Raw genomic sequence first — 20,890 nt, 5'->3', positions numbered from 1 at the left:
CTTGATTTCCCCCCCCCCCCCCCCCCCCCCACCTCAGACTTCCTGGGCAGGACAGAGATCCGGTTGGCTGAAATAAAGAAGGACCAGGGCTCTAAAGGACCAATCACGAAGCGGTTGCTGCTCCACGAGGTTCCCACAGGAGAGATCGTTGTCAGGCTGGACCTCCAGCTGTTTGAGGAGCCGTGAAGCCTGGACAGGACCAGACTGGGCTGGACTGGACTGGACTGGACTGCAGAGGATTTGATTTTGGACCTGACAGTTGACCTGGATTAGACTCGACTGGTCTGGATTCTTATAATTCTCATCATTCCTACTTATTTATTCATGCACAGACATTACATTTATCAGTTTAAGCCATCTACTTGTTGGAAAAAATACAGATTTTTAATAATTCATTACAATCAGGAACCTTTTGCAAATATATTTACAACAACACTGCTATTATGTGGCAGTTTGCAAATCTTTATAGCCTTTTTTGAGGGAAAAATCTAATAAAACTCATAATATTACACTTGAATATCAGTCAATCATGTGAAACAACATGCAGATAATCATAATTATCTGAAAACAAAACTCAAATGCTTTAATTAAAGGTCACTTCTGAGTTCAAACAGCAGGGGGCGACATATAAATGTTTTTTTCTCCTTTCTTAATGCAGCTGTAATCAGTCTGCACAAAGTAGAAAGTTTTGATCAAAGTCAAATTTTTTATGCAGAAAGTACTTAAAGGGAAATTTCACCACGTTTTATGTGGATGTCCAATCAGCGTTGATGGTAAATGTGGTCAAATGTGATAAATTCGTCAGTGTATTGACCGAGAAAGCTCAGTTTTCCTGCATTGCCTGCAAGCTTCTCAACTCCGCCTCTCTCCACTGCATTTCTTCTAGACAAATTGACAAATATTGAAACACAAACCTGAGACCAACGTCCTACCCAACCAGATCAGACAGAGTGTAGTCGGGTTTTGGTCCCGTGAAAACCTCTACTGCTCATCTTGTGCTTTAGGTGGAAGATTCAATACATTCCCAATTATAGTTCTTAATATTCCTAAATATAATTGTGTCTTAGATGATATCTTTAAGTCTTAAATTTTGTTGTACAGCTCTTAAAGTTAGTGCGAGTGCTGCTTTTCCTGCAAGAATTCAGTTCAGTAAAGCAGATCAGCGCCGTGAAAGGACAGTTTAAAAAAAGATGAAGAGCACTTCCTACAATAAACTCCACAAGTCAGTTAGCTCACTGTGAATGATGTTTCTCTCAGTCTATTCCAGTCCAGCCCAGTCCAGTTTAATCCTGTCATCCCTCAGTCTGATCCAGTTCGGTCCAGTCCTGTTGGGAGATCAGCTGGGTCTTTACTGTTTTCTCTCTCTCTGCTTCATCAGACAGTCTCACAGACAATCCCAGCCCTCCTCGTTTGTCCCGACAAACCCGAACCCCCCTGTGTGTGTGTGTGTGTGTGTGTGTGTGTGTGTGTGTGTGTGTGTGTGTGTGTGACAGACGGCTGGTGTGATTGACTGTATGAGTGTCAAGGTGGACTGGCTAATTACAGGTACGGTTCAGTGTACATTTTATTAAGTCTTACAGGTCTCGAGCGACTTTGAGGTACCACATGTGAATGGACATTTTGTATTTTGGTCTGTTTTGACCGTCACTGAACACTTGCCACATAATTTCAGAAAGTCAAGACATATGTACAGGTTTAAATGAGAAATAATGCTAACGATGCTAATCAGCTGAAAATATAGAAAGATTTTACCCCACTATATGACAAGTGACCAGTGTACATAAACTACAGACATGTCAAGACGTCCCTTTCACATGTATTAATTATAATAACGCTGATAATAATATGGCTGGATTATTGACGAACCAGGGAACAGGTGTGACAGCTAATTTAAAATGAGGTACTGTAAAGAAGAATGTCTTAACTTTTTCCTATGTTTTAATGTTGGACGCACATGGGGGGTCGTAGTTTTAGGTGATCTTTTTGTCACACATCTGAACTCTGTTGTTACGTTGCTGCTGTGTGGAGCTGCCACCGTGGCCGTCACTATGCATGGGTACCGCTACGGAGGGTGGGGGGGGGGGCGGAAAAACCCTGAAAGATTCAGGGTGGACAGGAGCCCTCGAACATGCCAGGTACTACAGGAAATGTATTTTATAGGAACAGCGTCTTAGATCATTTCCACACTCTAACCCTAAAGAGGAAATACAGTAATTTTACTGTGCGTTGGCACTCCCAGCACTTTTAAAACAGACACTGTCACTGATATTAGAGCGGGAGCGCATGTGCACAGCGGCCATTTTGAGGAATCAGAGTAGGAACGTTTACCTGGAAGCCTGAGATAAAAACAAACATTTAAAGAATAAAACTGGTGTTATTCTATATATTATTTATTGTCAACAAATCCCATGAAAAGCCCAAAACTGAAAATACGTTAGTCCGTGTCTCTATACTTTCTGACTTCCCTCTCTGTGGCTCTCCAAGCCTGAACGTGTAAATCTTAAAAAAAAAAAACACAAGTGACAAATATATAGATTCATTTTTTTAAAAAAAGGCTCAGTGATTTCCTAAAACAGCTGGGCACTGTAGTTTTTATCAAATGTTACTCAAACAGGAAGAAATGGCGCATTTGTCAGGGACTATTTTCAGCTGTGGATGAATCCTCATTTGTAGTTCTGTAGTGAGTATTTCAGGCGGCAGGATGGCGTGTGTTGGATTTAGTCAAAAGAAACTATATTGTGTGTGTGTCTGTGATAATAAGGGAATATATCACCCAGTGCAGCTGTGTGGCTCATTGATGTATTTTTAATTTTTTTTTTGTACAACAACAGAGCTTTACGACACAAAAGAATAAGATATATCAGACTTTGTATACAGTCGGATCAATTTGTTGTAGGTTTTGGTCTTTTCTGATTTGTTGACAATAAAAAACAACAATATATTGCCAGTTTTATCCTTTAAAGCTAGTTTTTACTTCAACATATAAATGAGAACTTCAGATGAACATAACAGTTGTCATATTAGCCAGTAACTTTGAGAACATGAACTATGACTGCTCAAAATTAGCAAAAAAAAAAAAAAAATGCTACAGGCTGGACTGCAGCAGGTCAAAATATTTAGCATTATTTCAAGTTTTTGAGATAAGATAGTTTCTTATTTGTTTACAGAAGGTGATATTTCAAAAAAAAAAATAGTAAATGTATGTGTGGTTTTAATAGCTTTCGCATACTTCTGGTGCCTTCACTTTGCGGTTGTGTTAACTTGTTCGTGAGAAGGTGCCAAATAAAAGACTGCACAAGTTGTGACATTTTTTTTTACATAGTGGACTGGAATTACTTTTGTCACCTGTTTTTTTTTTTCTTGTTTATTGCCGTAAAAAATAACCACTGTTTTTAAAAGATAAGGCATCTCTTTTTGTTTTAAGTTTACTGTCACAAATTTAACCGCTTGATTTTGAAGCATAGGCCTATCATTTACTTGATTTCTCATGTCGAAAATACAGACTCAGGAGTTATTTTGTAGGCAGCGTTTAATCTTTCAGGCACAGTTTCACAACCTGAGCGTTCAAAATGGCCGCTGTGTTAGCATCCCATAATACGTAATACATCCATGGTTAGCCTAGCCAGCTGGCTCACTCAGCAGAGTTGTAGATATGTTAGTTAGCTAGCTACTCGGCCAGTTTGTACATTTAGTTAGTCGTTTTAACTCAACGCCACGGTTACTGAATTACCACTGAGACAACCACCAGTTACCTTAGTGACCAGCCACTGTCCAATCAGAAGTCAGCGAGACTGCAGCAGCTTGACTGTGGAGGAAAGTGTGTAGGAATGTGTGTTGAATCTGATGATGATGATGAATGATGATGAAGTTGTCTTACATCCCTGTCAAACCCCTCTGTACTGCTCTCCAGTACCCCCCCCCCCCCCCCCCCCTCTCCCCCCCCCCCCCCCCCCCCCCCTCCACACTCTACTGAAACTAACCTAATCCAGTTTGAACCTGTTCTTACTGTCTACCTTCCAGGTTGTGTATAATACTACTGCTATCTGAGAGTTAATATATGAGTGCTATGGGGGCGATAGAGACAGCCTGCTGTTAATTATCACTGTAGAAGATGATGTACGTTGTTGTCTTTCAATGTTCAGAATAAACTTCAGTTGGACCAAGACTGTAGATCTCTGCATTTTTGGTTTCTCAGTATATCATTTTGTTTTGCTCACTATGGTTATCTACAAGGATACGAGGACCTTTAATATCATCCCTAAACAGTTACATTTATGCTTTTCAGTTCATGAAATTGTGTTTCCCCCGGGCTTTGCATATGTAGGAATTTGTACACTCAAATAGTCTTATGAATTATCATTGTGCACAACTCCAACATGAAGTTATTCATCCAGAAACATAACTCATATTAGAGTATGTGTAATAATAGGGAAATAGTCCTTCTTGTTGTCCACACAAGAGAATTATGATTGTTATAAATCTTAATTGTGATTTTGTGAGGGTATAAGGTCATTGTGCACAACTCCAACATGATATTATTCATCCAGAAACATGACTCATATTAGAGTATGTGTAATAATAGGGAAATAGTCCTCCTTGTTGTCCACACAAGAGAATTATGATTGTTGAAGTGACTGAGATGTAAACACAAGAAAACACAAACAAGTCCACTTTAATTACAGAAATATTTATTACTAATACTACAGCGACAAGTACTAAACACTACAACATTTGACAAACAAGACAAAAGAGGGAAAGGGGAAACTGGTACACAAGGCTATGGCTAGTGAATGATTGCCATGAATGGTGCAGAGTTATCTATTGTGTGGTTTGTATGAGAGACCTGATAAACAGATGAGATGACTGTTACCTGAGAAGCATCGAGTCAAATCAACAGAACAACAGTTTAGTTCTGAATAACCAATTGAAGTTACAAATTATAAAAACACCAGGGTTTGAGCAAGTTTATGATGATGATGTTGATGATGTTTTGTTGAAAGAGAGTTCTGTGTGCTGGGGTCAGAAGCTCGAGTCTGGATCTTGTAATGATGTCAGCTGGTCCAGATTTGAAAAGTTGCCACTGGAAAAGAGTCCCTGGTTTAGGGTCTCCTAGTCTTGATCCTTAACTCATGACTCTAGACTCTGAGGTGTCATCTTCTCTTGTTCTGAATCACATCTTCAGACTAGCAAAAAGCAAGATTTCTACCGGCATGGCAGAAAGCAAGAAGACAAAGACAAAAGCAAGAAGAAACCCTGAAGAAGAACCAGTGTGGAGTCTCAGATAAGAGACTGTTTTAAAGGTGCATCCTGGCCGTTCCCAGAGGTTGCAGAGTTCTGGGGGAGCAGAGTCAGCCCCCTCCTGTCCAGAGACAGACAGGTACAATTGCGTGATTCCTAATTTTGCATTTTTAATAGTAGCTTTAGTGTTCTGAGAGTGAAACAAGCAGAATGGCTATAAACAAGACGTTAGTATTATGAAGGATGATGGAATGATGTTAGTGGTATATTTTTGGCTTAAAAGCAGTGCAATAAAAGTCTTAACTAAAGCACATGACCAGTGGTGGACTGGGGGTCGTTTATCCAAGTATCAATCCACACTGGGGTGTGAACTGGTCTTTCCATCTTGCTTGTTCTTGTAGCTTGAGGGATCAAAGGTGGTTTGGGTCAGTGGTCTGGTTTAGTAAATACAAAACACTAAAAAAACATCATGAAAGGCTAAACTAAAACTGTGATGAATGCCAACAGTGAATGAACATCTCATCTCTGAGAGATCTTTAATTCTCTTTGAGATGTTGGTGATTTTCGCGATATTTTACAGAGAGAATTTAAAAAAGGCTGCTACAGTTATTAAAGGGAACTATGTTACATCTATGTGAAAATGTAGAGTGGTTAAACTCTACATGGATACAACTATGTCTCTGATTTGTGCTACCTGCTTTAGGATTGTGGGTAGTGTAGTGTTTTACATAGACAAAGTATTAATTTGCTTTGCTTGCTTGCGCAGTCATAAGAACATCATTATTCCGTCTTGTAGTTGATGCCAGTTGCTACATTATGACTACTAATGAAAATAACTACGGTGACAGTAACTTCTACTTTAATCACTTTAAAAATCCTCTCATGCAGCCTGTGTTAATGGTCACCTTTCACTCTAAAGTGCAGCCTTCTCAGCCGCCTCCACTTTCCGCAGGGCTATGGCCAGTCTCTCCTCCAGCAGCTGGATCTTGGTGTTCAAGGATGCTGCTGTACCCTCGGCCTATAGCAGTACAGTGAGAAGAGAGAGAGAGGGAGAGAGAGAGAGAGGGAGAGGTCACAGGTCAGCCAGGAAACATGTTTTTGCCTTATGAGGAATAACACTGTTTAGGATGGTTTAAGCTGTGAAAATGTTTTGTTCTTGTCTGTTTTGTAAGAGTTTGAGTAGATGTGAGCTCCTTGTTCAGTCATGTTTACTCATTTCTTGCAGTGAAATGATCTAAATGCAGTTATTTATCCCTCTTTACTCTCTGGAATCATGTGCAATATTCATGATACTGCATGTTTTCCTGTTTTCTTTTCCCCCCTGCTACAGATTGTACAGAAGTGTAATCAGTATCACTCTTAACGGCTGTAATGAATTTGAGGATGTTCTGAACTTTGCAGCTTGACCAGACATGTGCTTTGACTAAATGGCCTTAAAAAAAAAAGTAGACTCATGTTCCTTTGACATCTCTTAAGTGGCACGGTTGACTTGACATTTGTAATTTAAACCCATGTTTGTTTGAGGAGACAACAGATTGCGTCTTCCCAGCCTGTTTCCTGTGGGAGTGATGTCACAGATAACCACCTCTACTCTCTTCTTCCTGTGTAGAGAGAGGCGAGGCCGAGGAGCAGGGAGGATTAGAGCTCCTAATTTAACCCTTTCCACTCCCTGAGCATGCTGGCGTCTGCAGGTGACATTACTGTCTTTCAGAAGCGGTAGCGGGCTCAGTTTTAAAGCTACAGTGAAGATACTGGTATCATATGAAACTAGGCGACCTAAGGAATCCATTAGTACCAACCATGTCATGCTAGCTTGTCGCTCCAAAGTTAGGCTAAATTTTGAAGAGGGAAAAACTAGCATGGTCATTTTCAAAGGGATCCCTTGACCTCTAACCTCAAGCTATCTGAATGAAAATGGGTCTTATGGGTATCGATGAGTCTCCCCCTTACAGACATGCCCACTTTATGCTAATCCCATGCAGTTTGGAGCAAAAAACATGCAGTTTTTTGCATGCAGTATAAATGTGTTAATGTCTTCTATTCTAAAAATGGCGTATTTTAATATTTCTGCATATTGGGGTCCCTAAACAGTCTTGGACCATTTTTTTGAAACTAGCAGAAATAAAACTTTTGGATGTTTGATAAAACAGGGAAAAAAAACATTTCCAAATGTCTGAAACAACTGATGAAAATAATTCAAGCTTATAAAACATTATAAATCTGTATTCATACAACCACACTAACATTATATTGGATACTCAGGGTGCTGGAAGTATTTATCAGTGTTTTACACCAGTGGTTCTCAAAGTGAGGTCCGGTTATTTTCACTATGATCCCATCCATAAGTAACACAGACAAACATGACAGAATGTGTGAATATTTTGGTCATGGGTTTCACACACTTTCTGAAACAAAAGGCAAAAATCTTATCAGATGGGACAAACTCTTATTAAATGGGGGTCTAACTGGTGTCAGTTTAGGGTCCTTAACGTGAAAAAGTTTGAGAAGCAGTGATTTAATCCACACATTATAGGGCGGGGTTGAGTTAGAAAACGCTGCCAAACAAAAGTCTGCCTAATTGTCCTTTAAACCTATAAAATGATTTCATGGAAACATCAGAAGATACAATTAAAGTATTAAATGTACTTTTAAAGTTCGCAGGTTGGGTTTTAAGTTCTTCTAGGAGCCTTATAAGAGTATTTTTATCGTTTCCTGCCGTCAGACTCTGACGTCGTTCGCGTTAGTTATTTACAATCATCAATCAAGATGAGCAACAGATTAAAGATAAACCCCCAAAAAATGTGTGTTAAATATGATAAATGTTGAATAATCTCACTTGTAGGCGCCGTTCCCGTTCAATGCCCAGCTCCGTTTGCAGAGCCCGTCCTCGGTTTTCCGCATCATCAAGTTGCTGCTGCAGAGAGTTGAGTTTCTTCTTTATCACGTCCATAATCTGGATTATTTCTTTTTCTCAGAAAACAAAATGTAAACCCGAATAGAGTGTAATGATTGACTCGCTGTATCCTTAAAAAAAAAAAGTAGATTGATTTGAGTCAAAAGTTGCAAAACCTTTTCTCGGGCAGCATATAAGTACGGTGGCCGAGGTGTGTCAAACGAACTGCATATCCATAACATTACTGTCAAGTCTTTCTTTTGGCTAGAAATGTATTTTCATCGTGGATGTATTATAAAAGCTGGATTCCAAAAATGGCGCCCATTCAGTCAAATAAGAATTGCTGTGGATACCATGGAAGTATTATAAAAGCTCTGAGATCAATGAAACAAAGATATATATTTAAATATATTTGTATATTTATATGTACAGCATGTGTGTGAGTCTACTCCAGCTTTCTGTTGAGCTGGCACAGGCAGTGAAAGGGGGCGTTTTCTCTAGTTGACTAAAGTGATGTCAAAACAGACAGATTAAGCCACAAATATAGCGGAAGTCACCGACTTTCCCTTGAAAATAAAATCATTTTGGCTCAAGTCAGTGTACTACGGAGCTACGGAGTGATCATAGAGAGGAAAATATTTGTATATCGAGGCCCTAATTTACTACATCGATTCATCCCCATATTCTTAGTTAATTTGTGCGCACATGATAAGAGCCGGATGTACTATATCAACGATTCAGTCACTTTCATTGCAATCAATTGATAAATACTGTTTAGTTTACTAGATTAGGAAATCAGTCACCATGTGTTCGCTATAGAAGAGGCTTATTAACAGCTAATTGTCTTTATGGGGTTACATTCTTTAAAATCATAGGCCTAATTATGAGAGGCATGTTTTACGCATCCACGTGTTCTTACACTACTTTTACTGCAATACTTTAACTACATCAAGCTCATAATACTTATATACTTTTTCTGCAATACTTTAACTACATCAAGCTCATAATACTTATGTACTTTTACTTAAGTAGGATTTTTCATGCAGGACTTTTGATTGTAATGGAGTATTTTTACATGTTGTATTGGTACTTTTACTGAAGTAAAGGATGTGAGTACTTCTTCCACCTCTGGAGAAGCTTTTATTTGAAGATACTAGCCGGAAACACTGTTGTGTTTCTCTTCATTGACACCTGATTACAGCCCGTCGGTTTCGGGGCTTTAAAGCTGCTTTATCAACCTATGATGCTGTGAACTCAACTCAACAAACTCAAACATCTCAGCTCGCTAGATTACAAATAAACAAACAAACAAACAAACAAACGAACGAACGATAAACCGTCGATTTAACGTTAATCCGGTCAGATCGACACACGTGGAGTGCTGCGTTTGGATTTTGTGCAACGTTATTGCAGTTAATTTGTTGTGTGGGAATATAGTGCATTTTTATCGCCATTCAGAATAATCCTCGTTTATCCAAAGCGATAAAAAACAGAGTAATAGTGCCATGGTGGAGGAGACAGAGACTCGGGACATTTAGTACTTTTCCAGCGCGACTGGACGGTACCTGAACGCACCAAATTGTTTTTTCTAGCCAGGTTATAGTTATATAAATATATCTTTTTTATTCAAACTATCATGGCTGCTGCATTGTTCAGAAGAGGACCAGGATTATGTGTGAGAGTAAGTACATTTCTTACTTTTCTAACAGTTCACAGTCGGACTTTAATGACTCCAAGTATTAAACTATGAATACCCGACTTTACAATTAGATTAATCTACCTCCACATAAAAACATATATAAAGTATTTTATATATTGTATATTTATGGTGAGCATTACCAATGCATTTAAAGTTATTGTTGCATTGATTGCTTTTTTGTCACACTCAAACCATGTGTTTCTGCAAAATGATGCAACTGAAAAAGTTATAACCATCAGACATTAAAGGACAGGTTCACAATTTTTCAAGTCTGTCTTAAAACAACAATCAGGAGCCCAAATAAACATTGAAACATGTTTTTTTTCTTGCTGTAATCATTCCTCCTGTTAATACTGACCATTAAAAGATCATAATGTACTTAACAGTGTAAGTGATGGAGGACAAAATCCACAGTGCTTATCTGGTGCTTATCTGAAGCTAATATGACGCTTCATATCGCCCAAATGAGTCAAATCAAGTAGATATCTTTCAATGTTACAGTCTTTTTAGTGTCAAAGTCCCTCTTTTTGTTGCTATACATCCACCGCAGCTCAACAGGGAAACACTGTCTGAGGAAACACAAAGAGGGAATTAGATGGTAGAAAGACTGTAAATGTGGCAGATATCCACTTGATATGACTAACTCAGACTGCTGAAGCCTCATATAAGCTTCACATCAACTTTTAAATGCAGTTAAGCACATTTGAAGGGGATCTTTTAATAGCCAGTATGAACAGGAGGAATGATTACAGCGAGGAAAATCTCTTTTAGTGTATTGAATTCCTGAAAAACTAACTATTCAAGTTTGTGTGTGTTCAGTGTATTCACAGGGAGTTGTGCAGACTCGTATGGAGGCCGCAAACTGCTCTGTTCAGCTCCAAACCATCAGACAGAAAACAACCACGCATAACACACTTCAGTAAGACAACACACCTGTTTATCTGTCTGTCTGTTTTCTTGTCCTGTGTGATCTGTTCATATTTTTATTCATTTTATTTTGTTTCTCCTACAAAACCCAAAAGAGTAATTGTCGCAACTAGTTGTGAGAACAGATATACTGCCACGTTGGAAACAAAACATTTGTGCTAGGAGTGAGCTATATGGATAGAATACTTCATATATGTAGTTTTATACTCTGATATTAGTATACAGTATATTGAGATGTAGCAAATAAGTTGATAAAAATGGATGGGTGGATAGAACAATCGAGCAGGAATGTCTGTTTTTTTTACGGTCTGTCTGTTTTATGTGCTGATTTGTTCTCTGGTGCTCAAAAAGAACTCATGAAGAAATGATTCATTATGATATTATTAGTCAGAACTATAACTGGATAATGATGGACAGGTAGAAACAGAATGAAGAAGCCTTTATCATAATATTCCAGAGGAGATGTGGTCACTACATTTCACTCACTGTTAATGAGAAACTGTTAAAATACACAGACTGACACTAGTCCAGCAAAGCACTGTTTAAACAGCTTTAACTGCAGAAGGTGCATTTAATAGTTATTTAGATTTTGAATTGTACAATCAAATATTTGTTATAAAAATCCTGTGGTTGGTTTGTTTTGTTTTGGTCTGTTTTTCATAGTAAAGGCATCTACTACTGTAAGAAAACTTATTGTAACAAATATGGAAATACATTTTCTTATTAACAAGAAACTTTTTCTCAATATACTGTAGAAATACACTGCCGTAGGGTTTTTTTTTGCTAATCCAGATAATTAAATACCTGACAAATCAAGGTACTTTGTCACAATAAAGGGCAGCTTCACAAGTCTGTCTGAAAACATCCGTCAGGTGTCCATATGAACAGTGAAAGAGGTTTTCCTCACTGTAATCCTTCCTCCTGTTCATATTGCTCAAACTTCATTTATCTAAGCTTTCATTCTCAGCATTTATTCTTTTTTACTGGCAGAGAAAGCAAAACCTCAGCCAGCAGTTGATATCCCTAAACTCTTGGAGCAACTCTACTCCCAGAAGAGGCCGGGCACAGTGTCTCCTGCTGGTAAAGGTACAAGTACATTCAGGATGTTGTTCTTTTAGAGCAGGGTGTCAGAATAAAGTCTGCAGTTTAAGGAAAATCACTGACCTCAGCATGAGGCAGAGGTAGCTGTAGAGAGAGATGTTTTTTTGGTTTTTACAGAATAACATTTTTTTCTGAAAGTAGTCTGGAAATCACAATTAAGAGGATTAATTCTGGGCATTTGCAAGCCGAATTTACCAACGCTGTCCTTCATCACACCTGCTTGATGTCACTTTTTCAGACACTCTGTGTTAGATTAGAGCAGATTATAGGAATCACGCAGCAGTTTGGAAAGCACATGCTGCTCACTCTCTGTTTCAGCCTCTGTCCTCTGGGAGGCGCTACAGGTCTTCTTTACACATTACATTTTTGTCATTTGGCAGACACTTTTATCCATTATTTACAAGTGAGGGAAGACAATCAAGTATTAGAAGACAGTGACTTAAAAAGAGTCATGGTATAAATTCTCCAGTTTCTCCAGTTGCTGACCAGGTACAAGTGAAATGAGAAAGAGAGCTAGAGGGAAGATGCTTTTTAAATTATTAAAGTAAGAAATGACTGGAAGTAGATAAATGCATACGGAACAAAAAGGAAGTTTTGCAACAATCAAGTACTAAAGATTAAAGGGGAACAGTTTTACATGTTCAGGTCTTTGTCCATCACAACAACCAGTTTAAGAACAGTTTTTTGCTGATGCAATAAGGACTGCCTCTTAATCTTGAAATCCTGCATCTTGCATTTTGTTACATGCAATCTCCTCGTTGTCCAGGAATACTGTGATTATTGTTTATTGTGCAATATGTTCTGTCTGCCTATATGTTGTGCACTGAGCATTTCTTTTTTATGCTGTACTGAAAACAACCAACTCTAAAGTGAAGTGAAGTGACGACAGAACACGCTCTCGCCTGAAGGACAGTTATGAATCAACAGACTTTTGTTGTATTATGTTTTTGCTGAGTGGTTTTACTTATACCTCTACTCCCTCTCTGTCTCCTTCCAATCCTCTTTTATTCTCCTCTCCTCTTCTTCCTCTCCCCTTCATCCTACAGCTCGACCTGCCCAAGCCTCCTCCACACCTACCAAACCTCCTGACTCCTCCTCCACGAAGGTCTCCACCTCAAGTGTTCCTCCTTTGTCAAAGACAGCAGCGTCTGTCTTTCCTGCTGCTTCTAGTCTTCCTGAGAAGAATACAGCCACTTTTAAAACTGCACCACATTCCACACAACCAGAACCAGCTTCTCCAACAAACCTAAAGACCTCCTTTTCCTCTGAAACACCTCAGCAGTCTGTCGTTGACGGTCCAGTAGAGCCTACAGTAGATGTTGCAGCTGAAGAAGTAAGGCCTAAAAGCACCGACTCAGGACTTGTTGATGCCTCACAAACTGCCACAGTAGAACCCTTAATAGAAACTACAATAGAACCATCAGTAGAGACCAGCATCTCTGCTCTGGGAATACTAGAGAGTAAAGCTACTGTCGCTGAAAGTACAGTCGAGCCTACAATAGATGCTGAAACAGATACAGCAGCTCAAGCACTACAAACCAACAGCACTGACTCAGCTCCTGTTAACCTCTCACACACTGCCAAAGAAGAACCCTTAATAGAAACTACAGTAGAATCAACAGTAGAGGCCAGTAAATCTCCTTTAGAGAATAGAGCAGCTGAAAGCACAGTAACAACAGCAGACGCTCCAGCTGAAGAAGTACGATCCAACGGCATAGACTCAGGAGTGATTGACTTCACACAGACTGCCAAAGTAGAACCCTTAATAGAAACTACAGTTGAATCATCAGTAGAGGCCAGTAGACCTCCTCTAGAGAATAGAGCTGCTGTTGCTGAAGGTCCAGTAGAGCCCACAGTAGAAACTGGAGCAGATACAGCAGCTGACAGCCTCTCACACGCTGCCTTAATCCAAATTGTACAAGAATCTGCCGCCTTGCCTTTGAAAAATGAAATCGAATCTACAGTAGAATCTACAGTAGAATCTACAGTAGAATCATCTTCAGGAAATGCTGCTGTTGAAGAGGGAGTGAACGCGGCTGAAGAAATGAATTTAGAGTCTGTAACTTTAAATTTAGTGAAGGCTTTGTTGGAGTCTTTAAAAACCGATGAGCTCCTGCAAACGAAGTCCGTTCTTGATGAGAAAGCTGAAAAACGCCTCCAGGAGCTGTTGGTCCAGACGGGGGTCGTAGCCGAATACAAAGCTGCAACTGAAATGGAGAATTCAGCCGAAGCTGAAAGAGAAATTTTAACTAAAGTTCTTTCAAATTGGGAATCTCTGTCTGAAGATCTTCAAGAGTTAGAAGGTGAAACCGGCATGTTGGTGAAAGAGCTTCTCTGTCATGTTCCTGCTGTGCTCTCCAACACTTCAACTGGGGTAACAACAAGTTCAGATTTTCATACCACAGCTCCTGAACCTCCTGTAGGAGCAAACGGAAACTTGTTGCACGTGGAAGAGGAGAAGCTGAGCAAAGAAGAAGCCATGACGCTGGAGTCAATAACGTTGGCAGACGTAAAAGCTGAAGTTGGAAGCCTTGAATATAAAGTTCTGCAAGAAATGAAGGATGCGCTTGAGAACGAAGCTGATGTACTTGCAAAAGAGGAGAAAATGATGGTTGAGACGGAAAGAGAGGATGTTGCTGATTTTGAAGGCACAATAGAAACTGAAATTTTGACACTAGATTCTATCTCTGAAGCCACGGACGCGTTAGAAGCTGAGACATCTGTTATTCTGGAGTCCATGTTTGGTTCTGAGCAAGGACTGAGGCAGCCGCCTGACGCTTTACTCGCTGGCAAGAAACAGGATGAAGCGATCATTCACAAAACAGAAAAAGAGCCCAGAGAGCAGGACGGGAGTGTCGTGGAGGCCATGAGTCTCGAGTCTGTGACGTTGGCGGAAGTTGAGGCCTCCTTGGGAGCTCTAGAGAGCGAGTCTCTGAAGGAAACCTCGGCTTTTCTGGAGGAGGAAGCTGAGATACTTGCTGGAGAGAAGAAGGTGGAGGTAGAAGACGGTGCAGCGTCTGAAGAGATGACCGAGGCTCTAACGGTTGAGTCTCTGTCTCTGCCTGAAGCTGATGTACTTGCAAAAGAGGAGAATATGGAGGTTGAGATAAAAAGAAAGGATGTTGCTGATTTTGAGGACACAATACAGGCTGAAATTTTGACACTAGATTCTATCTCTGAAGCCACGGATGCGTTAGAAACTGAAACATCTGTTATCCTGGAGTCCATGTTTGGTTCTGAGCAAGGACTGAAGCAACCACCTGACGCTGTACTCATTGACAAGAAACAGGATGAAGCGATCATTCAGGAAGCAGAAAAACAGTCCAGAGAGCAGGACGGGAGTGTCGTGGAGGCCATGAGTCTCGAGTCTGTGACATTGGCGGAAATTGAGGCCTCCTTGAGAGCTCTAGAGAGCGAGTCTCTAAAGGAAACCACAGCTTTTCTGGAGGAGGAAGCTGAGATCCTTGCTGGAGAGAAGAAGGTGGAGGTAGAAGACGGTGCAGCATCTGAAGAGATGACCGAGGTTCTAACGGTTGAGTCTCTGTCTCTGCCTGAAGCTGATGCTCTTTCTGAAGCTCTGCAGACAGACGCGCTGATGGAGGAGCTGCTTTTTTCTGTTCCTGGGCACGTAGCGGGCCAAAGAGAAAGCCAGACTGGTCAGGAGGTTGTGAGAGAGAATATTCTGGATGGTGAGTGAGACTCCTGTTAGTGGTGCTGTAGGGACATTTAGGAGAAGCAAAGGCAAGGAGGAGGTGGTAGTAGATACAACAAAATGAATAGTGTGGGAAAATACGTTCATTTGCTTTCTTGCTGAGAGTTAGATGACAAGGTTGTTACCACTCTGAAGTTGCCACCAAGCTCAGATGAGGGTAGGATTTGCTATGAAGGTGTGCCAAGTCAAAGACAGTTCTGATTTAACTATTTGTAAGACTGGTGGAGCTAGATAAGTAAGGATGGCAGCATTAAGATGATACTGCCTATCAAGCCAGCAGTTTACCCTGAGCAGATACAATGCAGGTATAAGTCCGGGTTAAGCTGACGAGTTGCTGCTCTTTGCTTGGGTGAGAGAAGGATTGAAAGGCAGCTTAAAGGAAAGTTAGATCAGCACTCAAGAACGGTGTCACCTGTCAAGAGGCAGAGTCGATTTATGACGTCACAGCTGATGCCCGCCAAACAGGAATGCTTGGCTTTCATAGGAATGTTTACTCAACTGGGAGGTTGAGACAGCTAGCTTGGCTCTGGCCCAGTTATCAATACACAGTAAATGTGCCAAAAGTTAGGTGAACAATCCTCTGGAAGCCCAGCATTCATGTTAAATAAAATAAAACGTGGTAACTTGTGAATTTAAGAGGAGCTGGAAGGGAGATTTTTGAACTTTGGAGAGACCCAGACGAGATGTTTCCCCATTTCCAGTCCTTGTGCTAAATCTCGTAGATCTAGCTCCATAGTTAATGCACAGACATGAAAGTGGTACTTACAAAGCCAATAAACTTACACTTAAAAAAATAGGTGTACTTATTTAAACTGAGATAAGAGCAGAAGAATACTTTGTAAAGCTGCACAGAGCTGGAGATTTTAACCAAAGCCGAAGTTCTTGGAGAAGCGGCAGATGCTTTAGAAGTGAAATCAGCTCTTGTTCCTGTTTCTGCTGTTGTTACCACAGCAACAGTTGCCACGAGGTCAGGGGTCGCTGACACGGTGGCTGCAGAGACTGATGATCTCCCAGCTCCCCCTGCTCAGAAGGAGGTGCTGCTGGGACAGGAAAAGGAGGAGCAGGAAGATGGAGCAAAGCCTGAAGATTTGGAGATTCAGGAAGGTACAGGAACACATGCAGGTAAAGACACTCACTCACTCACACGCAGACACACATACACAGTCAGCTCAGTATTCAGAGGAATTATGATCACATTATACCAAAATCTTTCCTTAACTGTATCCAAGAGCTTTTGTAACCTTAAACCAGTGGATCTTTTAGGAATAAATCATTTCAAAAAAACATTTAAAGTTCAAAAACATGTGGTGTTAGGTTTAGTTTTAACAGATCTGTTTATGTATGTTTGTTCTTCAGATTTGGATCCAGTCCAGAGACTCTTCCTGGAGAAGATCAGAGAGTATAACAACATGCGCAGGTACAGTAGAGAGAGAGAAAAAAAGAAGTTTCCTATTAAAAAAAACACATACAGCCTATTAAAATTGAATAGGAAAACTACTTCACTAAGTCCTGAACAACCAAATCAGGGTGATTTAATCTAGATGGCTTCGGCTGTTTAAAGGAATATTCACAGATCTTCTCATTTAACTCAAAAGACAACACATTTCCCAAAATTATTGAACTATTTCATTAATGGCCTTGAGTCAAATTTGTAAGTTTTGAATGATAAAAGGCTCTGAAGGCTGTTAGTAACAGAAAGAGATTTAAAATTGAGCTGCTGTTTCCAAAATGAATCTCATTTACTTCGGTCATCACCATCATATCAGACATCATATAAAAATACTTTCTGTGGAATGGAGCTGGTTTAAATAGGCAATCTTTTCTGTTGTGCTCTATGTGAATATTCTTAATTTACTCTGTTTCTTCACATGTGACTTTGAGTATTCACATGTTCATTATTTAATGTCACACTTTTGGCTAAGTTTCTCTCATAAAAGATATAATGAGACTTCCCTGTTATATAAAGGTTAAATACATAAAGGAATAACAATAACCAGACCTGTAATATTCAAATATTAATCAGACTAAATAAGAAATTGCTATGTTAATAGTATTTTGTGATTATCTGAACATAAATAGTGAGCATGATGGCATTAATTGTATTCCATTTAGACACATGTTGTTATTTCAACTGGAGGAGTTTCACTATATTTTACAACATCACATCATCTGTCTGCTCATGTATAACTGTAAAAAGAAAAGCTGCAGGTAGAGTTTGCAAAATTTGTTCATGAAGTAGATCACGATGAGAGAAAGACAAAGTTTGAGTTAGAATATAAGAGAGAAACTGTGATGTGATGAAATGTGCAAAAACAACCATTTCCAATTTTCTCTCCTCTCCTCCACTCTCAGGTTGAGTGGTGAGCCAGTGGAGATGGAGCCAGATTATGAGAAGTCCCTGTCAGAGGAGACAGCTAAGCTCCAGAGACTTTATGGAGGAGGAGATCTGAGCAGCTTCCCTCAGTTCACCTTCACCGGTGAGAGAAAGACGGAGGGAAGAGAGACGATTCAATACACGTCTTTGTAAACAGAGCGGGATCAGTGGCAGGTTCTGGAAGTAAACATCTCATTAGTTATATTAGAAAATCCCTCTAGAACACATTTAACTAGCCAGCTATTATTTATGAGGTGATGATTCACTTCATAGATAATAAATATACATTTACAGCATCCATGCTGACAAGATGAACTTATCAGTCATCATCAGAAACCATTAGTGCCCAGGTGATTAGTCGATTAATCAATTATTTGTCAGCTATTAGATTAATTGCCAACTATTCTGATAATCAATTAATCATTTTGAGTCATTTTTTAAGAGGAAAATGTCCAAATTCTCTGATTCCAGCTTCTCAAATATGAATATTTTCTGGTTTCTATGAAACTGAATATCTTTGTGTTGTAACTGTTGTTTGGGACAAAACAAGACAAACAGTGATCAATATTTTTCATCATTTTGTGACGTATTATGGACCAAATAACTAATTTGATTGAGAAAATAATTGACAGATTAATCGATAATGAAAATAATCGCTAGTTGCACCCTTAGCTGAATTATCTGCAGATTTTAGCTTATCACAGATTTATTATGATTTACGTTTATGTCGGCCAATAAATAAAAAGAAATTCGCATACTTGCACAGAAATGCCAAAGATATGTTTTAGTAAATAACAAATGATTTTTCCATTAACATCATTTATCCACCAGAGAGCACTGACAGGTTTATTTTTCAACTGTAAAATGTCCTTAACTGTAAAACAGCCCTATTTTTGTCACAATCATTATAACCAATATTAATTATAACCATGTTTATGTGAATATTATCTGGTTTTTAAACTCTTAAATATTGTTTAGTATTGGCCTTAAAAATCCTGTATTGATCTCGCTCAAATACTGCCGGCCTCGTCTGACCCCTAGAAACAGAGCTGGTTACAATCACACAACTATGGAGTAGCTAATATCTCCATGGTAACATGATGAGCCTGATCGATGAACTTGCTTTTGGTTTAGCGGGTAGTGTTGTTTTCCAATACGCTGCGGCGACTAATCTAATTTCCTACGGAGATTATGAATTGTATTTTTACCTCTGGAACATGATGTCTCAGCTCTATAACACAGTGCAGTTGATTAATCGGTATTTTCACTGCACTGACGCATTAGATTGTGTGCAGAGACACAGTAAAACAAAAAAAATATATTCCCAAATGTGCATTAACTTCTGCTGTTTTCTCTCTAGAGCCCACGATGGATAAGGACTCCAAATGATCCACCTCCTACTACTCTTCCTCAGACTTTCTCCTCCATCCTCATTTCAATTCTTCATCCACTGCAGAACAGAGAGAATGAGAGAGAGGAGGAGGAGGAAGCATATCAAGTGTGTTTTGGATGATCTGCTGGTAGAATAAAGAGAAAGTGTACCCCCGGCTGTGTGTCTGAACCGTGCAATAACGATAGAAATGATTTTATTTTATTAAAGCGGCACTTTGAACAGAATACGTCTTGTGTTCTCTGATGTTCAGGATGTCTGTGTTTGGTTGTGTGTGTGTGTGTGACCTGCAATTAAAGCACGTCATAGAGCGGTCGAGGGCTCAGTGAACAGCAGGTGGAGCTGTGAGTTCAATATCTCTCTATTTGGCTCCATTTATCTCTATCCGCTCTCTGTTTTTTGTGCCTGACTCTCCCTCTCTTAGCTGCATTTTGTTTGCTATAATTGTATCTACATGCACTCTGCACACTTTCTCTTCATCACTGACGGCTGTGTTTGTGCATGTGTGTATGTGTGTGTGTTGATGGAAGCAATCTTTGCCAAGTCAAATCCCCCCTCAGTCACGACTCTGTGATAGAGATGGTGTGAGTCACAACCACACACATACACACACACACAGACAGTATCAGTATATACAAAAACTGAGTGCAGCACCAGACTCCATCCTTAAAACAGCAAAAAATTATAATGTTTCTTTATGTTTGTCCGTTTTTTAACAATTCTGATTAAACAATAAATTCATGTAATAGGTTTCTATAAAACAATTCAGCTGTGTTCCACGCTAATACTCACACCACCATTATGTATACTGGGAGATTTACATAACTTCAGCAGAGTATCTTCAAAGAAGAAAAATGTCTTTCTCTCGCTATGTATGATCACAAAGAAGGTAATCATGAATAACTGGATCGCTTTAAATATGCCAACTCAGAAAGAATGAACCACTGAAGCAATAGAAATCATTAAGTTAGAAAAAGGAGCCTTTAAACTGCAAAATAATGACATAGAATACGCTGAAACATGGGCGCCAATGGAAAAGTACTTAATGTTGCTATAAAAATCAATCCAAGACCACCCTTTTCATCTTCCTTTTCTCCTATTTTTTCCTCTTCTTTGATTTAAGTTAATATATGTTGTCTTCTTTTTCTGTCAGGGCTGCTCTAAAGTATAAATGTTGCATGTTACCGTTGCTGTAAGATGTAAGTACAGTGAGAATTGAAGGATATTGTTTTAGGGTGAAAGTGTTGGTTCAGATCTGTAAATTGGTTTGGACGGGGTTAGAAATGGCAGGACTCGTTTGTTTGTTAAATAATTGTCAGAATTCTGTATTTTCTGTGTTTTCTGTGTGTATTTTCTGAGTCAGTAATATACATGATAATATATATAACGAATGGAAAACACTAATTGAACAATAACTTAACATACTAGGTTTTCTAAAGCAATTCGGCTGTGTCAAGTGGAGCAATAGAATAGAATAGAACAAAATAAAATAGAGTTGTCATTCATTCAGTTCCAGCTGTGTTGATGATCTGGAAGATGATGGTATGGAAGAAGGT

General features: G+C 39.4%; 2 protein-coding genes and 1 long non-coding RNA gene across 6 annotated transcripts in view; 2 read left to right on the top strand and 1 right to left on the bottom strand.

Moving 5' to 3' along the window:
• The window catches only part of itsn1 (intersectin 1 (SH3 domain protein)), a 51,893-nt gene extending 47,728 nt beyond the window's left edge, over positions 1 to 4,165 (top strand). For all 4 annotated transcript variants that reach the window (XM_044373016.1, XM_044373015.1, XM_044373014.1 and 1 more), the window contains one exon: positions 38 to 4,165. In XM_044373016.1, the coding sequence (XP_044228951.1) occupies positions 38 to 186 (149 nt within the window). In that variant the 3' untranslated portion in view covers positions 187 to 4,165. The remainder of the gene's footprint in view (positions 1 to 37) is intronic.
• Positions 4,166 to 4,804: 639 nt separating this feature from the next.
• On the bottom strand, positions 4,805 to 8,617 carry LOC122997098. The gene is made up of 3 exons (XR_006407143.1): positions 8,075 to 8,617; positions 6,144 to 6,256; positions 4,805 to 5,639 (listed from the first exon to the last, which is right to left on the bottom strand). It is a non-coding gene; the product is annotated as an uncharacterized LOC122997098 (long non-coding RNA).
• Positions 8,618 to 9,292: 675 nt separating this feature from the next.
• si:dkey-22n8.3 (cell wall protein RBR3) lies at positions 9,293 to 19,561 on the top strand. Its single transcript, XM_044373563.1, has 8 exons — positions 9,293 to 9,812; positions 10,650 to 10,749; positions 11,748 to 11,843; positions 12,905 to 15,547; positions 16,522 to 16,692; positions 16,927 to 16,987; positions 17,923 to 18,047; positions 19,305 to 19,561. Exons 1-8 carry the CDS (start codon positions 9,768 to 9,770, stop codon positions 19,331 to 19,333), a joined length of 3,270 nt encoding a protein of 1,089 aa, XP_044229498.1. The 5' UTR covers positions 9,293 to 9,767; the 3' UTR covers positions 19,334 to 19,561.
• Positions 19,562 to 20,890: the final 1,329 nt, after the last annotated feature.

The sequence above is a fragment of the Thunnus albacares genome, chromosome 14, assembly GCF_914725855.1.
Source record: "Thunnus albacares chromosome 14, fThuAlb1.1, whole genome shotgun sequence".
Lineage (NCBI taxonomy): Eukaryota > Metazoa > Chordata > Actinopteri > Scombriformes > Scombridae > Thunnus > Thunnus albacares.
The sequence above is the reverse complement of the archived record's forward strand: the minus strand, read 5'-3'. Positions and strand labels throughout refer to the sequence as shown.